Raw genomic sequence first — 5,000 nt, forward strand, 5'->3', positions numbered from 1 at the left:
TGAATCTAATTACTTGCATTTCTGGACATAAGTGGCATAAAGAGGGTCACAAAACGCAATGAGCGTCTAGACGAAATGTTTTATTCAGTGGTTTGAAAGTTAAAAAAACCATAGTAACAAACAAACAAACACAGAGATTGAACCAAGGAATTCGTGTTCCACCTTCTGCAATAAACATGTGGCCAGGTTTGTAGCAAGGTGTTAAAATCACATCTACACATCTCAAAGCATCACAGAATCTACCACCACCCACTTTCCTCTCCCCCACCCCCCCACCCCCCCCCCCCCCCCAAATAAAAAAACGAAATGATAATGATGCTTGACGAGCCTAAGAGACTTTCGAAATGTTGCATACCGAACGGCCAAGAACAGTCTTATTCCAGCTATATAGATAGATTCCAAGTGTTAATCTCTTCTAAACCCTAACCCCAAATTATCCAATTTCCTCTTCTTTATTCTTCCAAGCCTCGATGCCAGGGTAACTATTCTAAATAAACGACAGGATGATCTATCTGTCTCCTATGAGTGAAGACTGGGCACGGTTCTTACGTTACGTTTAGGTCGTTTAAGAATAAACTGAAATCTGAATTCTTTATAAAAATCAGCATCTTTTTGGGACGTATCGGAGCGCTAGAACATTTACGCATGCGCTGACGAAAAGTTTGAACAAAACCATGGGCCCGTTTCTCGAAAGTCATTTTTTAAACTGCCAACCGCTTTCTTTGGAGGGCCGATCGTTGAACATGTTTTCAAGGTAACAAAAAGCAAACTGGCTGTGAAGTTTGACGACTTAAATCCTTTCCGTTCTTGAGATACAAAGGGAATTGTGACACCCGAAAATAACCCGTAAAGTTTTGGGACTTTCCAGAAGCGGGACCCAGTAGCGGTATCTCTGGACACCGCCCCAGTTACCCTGGAGTGATCTATTGTTAAATATATTGTAAATTTAACTTGTTAACGTTTAACTGTACCTCAGGGTAAAGCTTGTTCAACATCTTCTTACCAAGATCGTGAACTTCCTTCGGTGTTTTAGTTATAGTAGTGAAGAATGGCATTATGGATTCGTATGCTTTTTTTCCGTTCAAGGGTTCGCCAGTTGGCAGGACGTTTGTGGTGACCTTATCCGTCGGGCTTCCATTGACATAAACATAAGAAACTGGAAGGTTTGCCAGGCCACTCGAAACTGAACTGGGAACGCAATGTTCGAGATTTTCTGTTTCCAAAAACCTGAAGAAAAATGCACCTTTGATTAATTTATTCCTCCTTTTACTTTGAATGATTTCCTGGTGGGAGCTGGTGTCTTCAGGAAATACTACTTTAAGGCGTTTGCATCCAATCCCCGGAGTTGCTGGTGGAAGAACAAATAAAGGGGACTACAGATCTGTTATTGTAAAATTAAAGACGTGGTTATTGGTCATCGTCGTGGTAAATAAATACATGTAATAAAACGTGTAATCTCCAACCTGAGATACCTATTGTTTTCTTCGCTCACCAACGTAAAAAGCGCCACTTGTCTAAATCCAGAAGTTAGCATGCACCATTTTTCTCAGTTGAAAAAGGTCATTTTACTATGCTTCATGCTCTATACATAAGACTGATATTGTTGGAAAAGCGTTGCTTTGGGCGAGTTCTGTTTGCTGGGACACAAATAATACATTACATCTTTTTGGGATATTTTGATGATGGGCTAGGCCGATAATTTAAAATCAGCATGGTAACCTCAGCAAAGGTAAGGGCACACCCGCCATCCACAAGAAACTATGAATAGGGATGGGGGAGAGGAAAAAATGATCTTAAATTCATTGAATCAGTTAGTGAAAGAGGCGTTACGCCAAGCTTCTGCACTGGATGAAAGATCTAAAGAAATTCCCAGATGACAGGAATGTCTCAACTGCAACATGGGAATGGACGAGGTGTCCGGTAGATCTACGAGCTCTAGCATGTCATACGCTATTCATCGTTTCTCTTAGCCGGCGGAGCCGTGGCACGAGAAAACGATGGGCTCTGAAGAAACCCTTTCTCTTCCTCGAATGGGCCCTTTGCAGCTGGCGATCACATGGCACAAGAACCGTCCTACTGGAGAGCAAATTGAGCACTGGGACATCTAAAACAAACTAAACAACTTAACTTAAATTTTCTTTGAAAATCAAGGCCTTCCGGAGTTCATATATGAGTCGTCAATAGTACTAAACATGGCGGCGCTCAGAAGCGTTACTTTCCTATGTCTCCAGACCCCTTCGTTTTCTCGTGCGAAGGCCCTGCCGTCTAAGAGAAACGATGGGATCTGGGAACGAGAATGATCAAACGCGTGAGTCGACTCACTATGATACTCGATTTTATTTATCACCTACCTAATAACTTCATAGATTGGTCGACCAATATATTCAAGAGAGTACTCTCTGATAGAATCGGTTACAGTTTTTCCACCATTGTCATCTTTCCATTGTTTTAGGTGTTCGGGCTTAAGGCTCCCTAGAAAGCTGTCATCGAATATTGGCTTCATGAAGGTTTCGTTATAAATTCCTGAAAATTTAAAAGTCGATCAAAATGGAAAAAAGATTAGAAAAACGTTGTTCAAACGTGTGCGCAATAGGCCATTTTACAGTTGTTTGCTCAGTGACCTGGCCTAAGAAGGGCTGCGAGGCTGCCGGTGAACTTGACCCTCAGTTCAAATTGCACTCCATTCAGTTCAATTACCATTATTAATAATCTATTGAACCAAATCAAATCAATCAAGTCTTTTTATAATAATTGATTAATAATTGATTGTAATCATCAATAATCAATTGGCCAACATACTGAAAGCACTGACTCACAAATCACTTGTTGGCATTCTATCAGAGAAAGCGTTTCCAAAACATAAGTAATTTGCGAGGGGCGCCGACGATTTGCATACTCGTACTTGGAAACCACGCCTTGCTCTGATCAGTAGCTGTCAGTAATAATTGTTTTGCGAATGCCTGCAATCATGCAAAAACACAGTTCTGCGATCACAGGTCAACATCACAACAGAGCTCGTTCTAAACTCGTCTTTAACCTTAAGCCGATTAACTTAATCCAGATTAGTGTAAACTTTTGTTTCATGTTTTCCACCTTTTGGTGAAAGTTTCGTTTGCTCATTTTGATTTTTCAAGATTGACTTCTTCTAATGCAAGGTTTTGCCGAATATCAACGTTCAACAGCATTTGGGAGTAGAGAAATAATGGGGTTAGCGTTAATCGACTTTTGAACAACCGGGCCCAGATTTTTAAAGATTTTTTACACGCTGAAAAGATATTTAGAAAGTCTGGAGATTTTTAGATGAATTTGGCAATTCCGAAGTTTTTTAGAACTTTTAGAGCTAAAAAATCTGTAAAATAATGATTTTTGCTGCCGCAGTGAGTGATGATGGCATGAGTCTGAAGCGAAGGAACGAGACAGCTCTCTGAAGTGTGACCGAAACCAATGTTTCGTGGCGTTTTCGTAGCTGGTGTCGTCGTCCTGTAAGGGTCCTTAAGCTTTTTAATTTAAAGTCAAAAGTGGAAGAAATTAGCCGATCTTCTTTGACTGAAACACGGGCTTGATTTGAACGCCAAAGTCCTTGCTCCTAAAGAAAAGAAGCCCCCTATTGTCAACAATCAGAACCGGTTATAAATTCCAATGTAATTTGTGCGATGCAGGTTATGTCGGATTTACAACCCGGCATTTACACCAACGCATTAGCGAACACAAACATTCAGCAATTGGGAATCATCTTGAAGAACATGGCCCACAGAAGTCTGATTTGAAAGACAAACGTCTTTCAGTTTTGACAAAATGCCGATCGAAGTTTAAATGTTTAATTTTCGAGATGCCTTTCATTCAAGGAATTGAAGGCTAAGTTCAATACTCAGAAAGACTGAGTTCAATACTCAAAATGACATAGTGCGCAAATGCCTTATTGCATTGCTTTAATACAGTTTTAAAATTGTATCCTATTACATTACATAACCCCTTGAGTCTTAATTCGAATCAAGTCAATTTCTCAGCTTTACTTTTGACTTGAAAATGATCGATGTTAAGAGAACGTCGAATTGTCAAGATTCTCAATTTTATGGCAATGCTTTATAGTTAAATTCTGTATGTATGTATGTTGTTTGTTATTTGTCTAGTGGATTTGGTTGTCTTGTTTTCCAAAAACAACTAACGGGCCTTGTTGATAATGTTAGTTGTAAAGGCCCGGGAACACTTCAAAATGTACTTCAACATACGTTGAAAAACCGCAGATTTGCTCTGCTCTAGACACTGCTGTGGCATTTGAGCGGACTGAGCCCTCAATTGGTTGGCAGGAATGCAAAAAAAAGAAGGTTTTGTTAACATTTTCGCTTGTCAAATGTTGCCGAAATGTCAGGTGAAAGTTCAAATGACTCTACTATAATTCTCGAATTAGTCAATTTTTTTCTAAAATTCTTTCCCAAAAAAAATCCCGGATTTATGTAGCTAAGCCTACCTCTCATGCAATGGTGTTTGCACGCAAGTTTCTGAGCCCATTTGGCAAAACAACATTGAGGGCGGACAAGGTAAATGCAAACTGTTTCAACAATTTTGTTCGAGGCTGTAGTTATCTAGACCTAGTATAAACTAAAACAGTGGAGGGCGTTGAAGGCGCGCTCTGATTGGCTCCCCAAAATCCCAACATCCTTTGCTATTCACCTCCGAGCAGCTCGTGCGGGATTTGGGCCCGAAAATATTGTTATCGTTGCAGGAATAAATGAGTCTCACTTTTGTAAGAAAATACTAAAACCACTGTTCACCACAGTGTCGGTGGCTAGTGTTGGACTTCGCAGCTCGGTAATTATCCACCAATAGCAGCATCCACTTCGGTGAATATAGTGTAAATTATCACTTTGAACATCAGCTTTAATGAAGGTGGATCTTACACTTTGATATTTTGCGCTTTGAGATTTTTAGAACTTTTTAGGCGATTAACCGGCTTGATTGCTCGGCGATTTTTCTTGATTATTTGCAGCCAGGCCTAAGTG

The 5,000-nt window shown here is 40.1% G+C and overlaps 1 protein-coding gene across 2 annotated transcripts in view; it reads right to left on the bottom strand.

Moving 5' to 3' along the window:
* Positions 1-5,000, bottom strand: part of LOC137975824 (uncharacterized) — a 20,002-nt gene that overhangs the window by 12,909 nt on the left and 2,093 nt on the right. Inside the window, exons 1-3 of one of the 2 annotated variants that reach the window (XM_068823020.1) lie at positions 4,469-4,609; positions 2,352-2,523; positions 972-1,227 (exon numbers count right to left, since the gene is read on the bottom strand). In XM_068823020.1, coding sequence (XP_068679121.1) covers positions 972-1,227; positions 2,352-2,523; positions 4,469-4,475 — 435 coding nt within the window. In that variant the 5' untranslated portion in view covers positions 4,476-4,609. Of the gene's footprint in view, positions 1-971; positions 1,228-2,351; positions 2,524-4,468; positions 4,610-5,000 lie in introns of those variants that run through there. The other variant, XM_068823019.1, reaches the window with a different exon arrangement.

This window comes from Montipora foliosa, chromosome 11 (genome assembly GCF_036669935.1).
Source record: "Montipora foliosa isolate CH-2021 chromosome 11, ASM3666993v2, whole genome shotgun sequence".
Lineage (NCBI taxonomy): Eukaryota > Metazoa > Cnidaria > Anthozoa > Scleractinia > Acroporidae > Montipora > Montipora foliosa.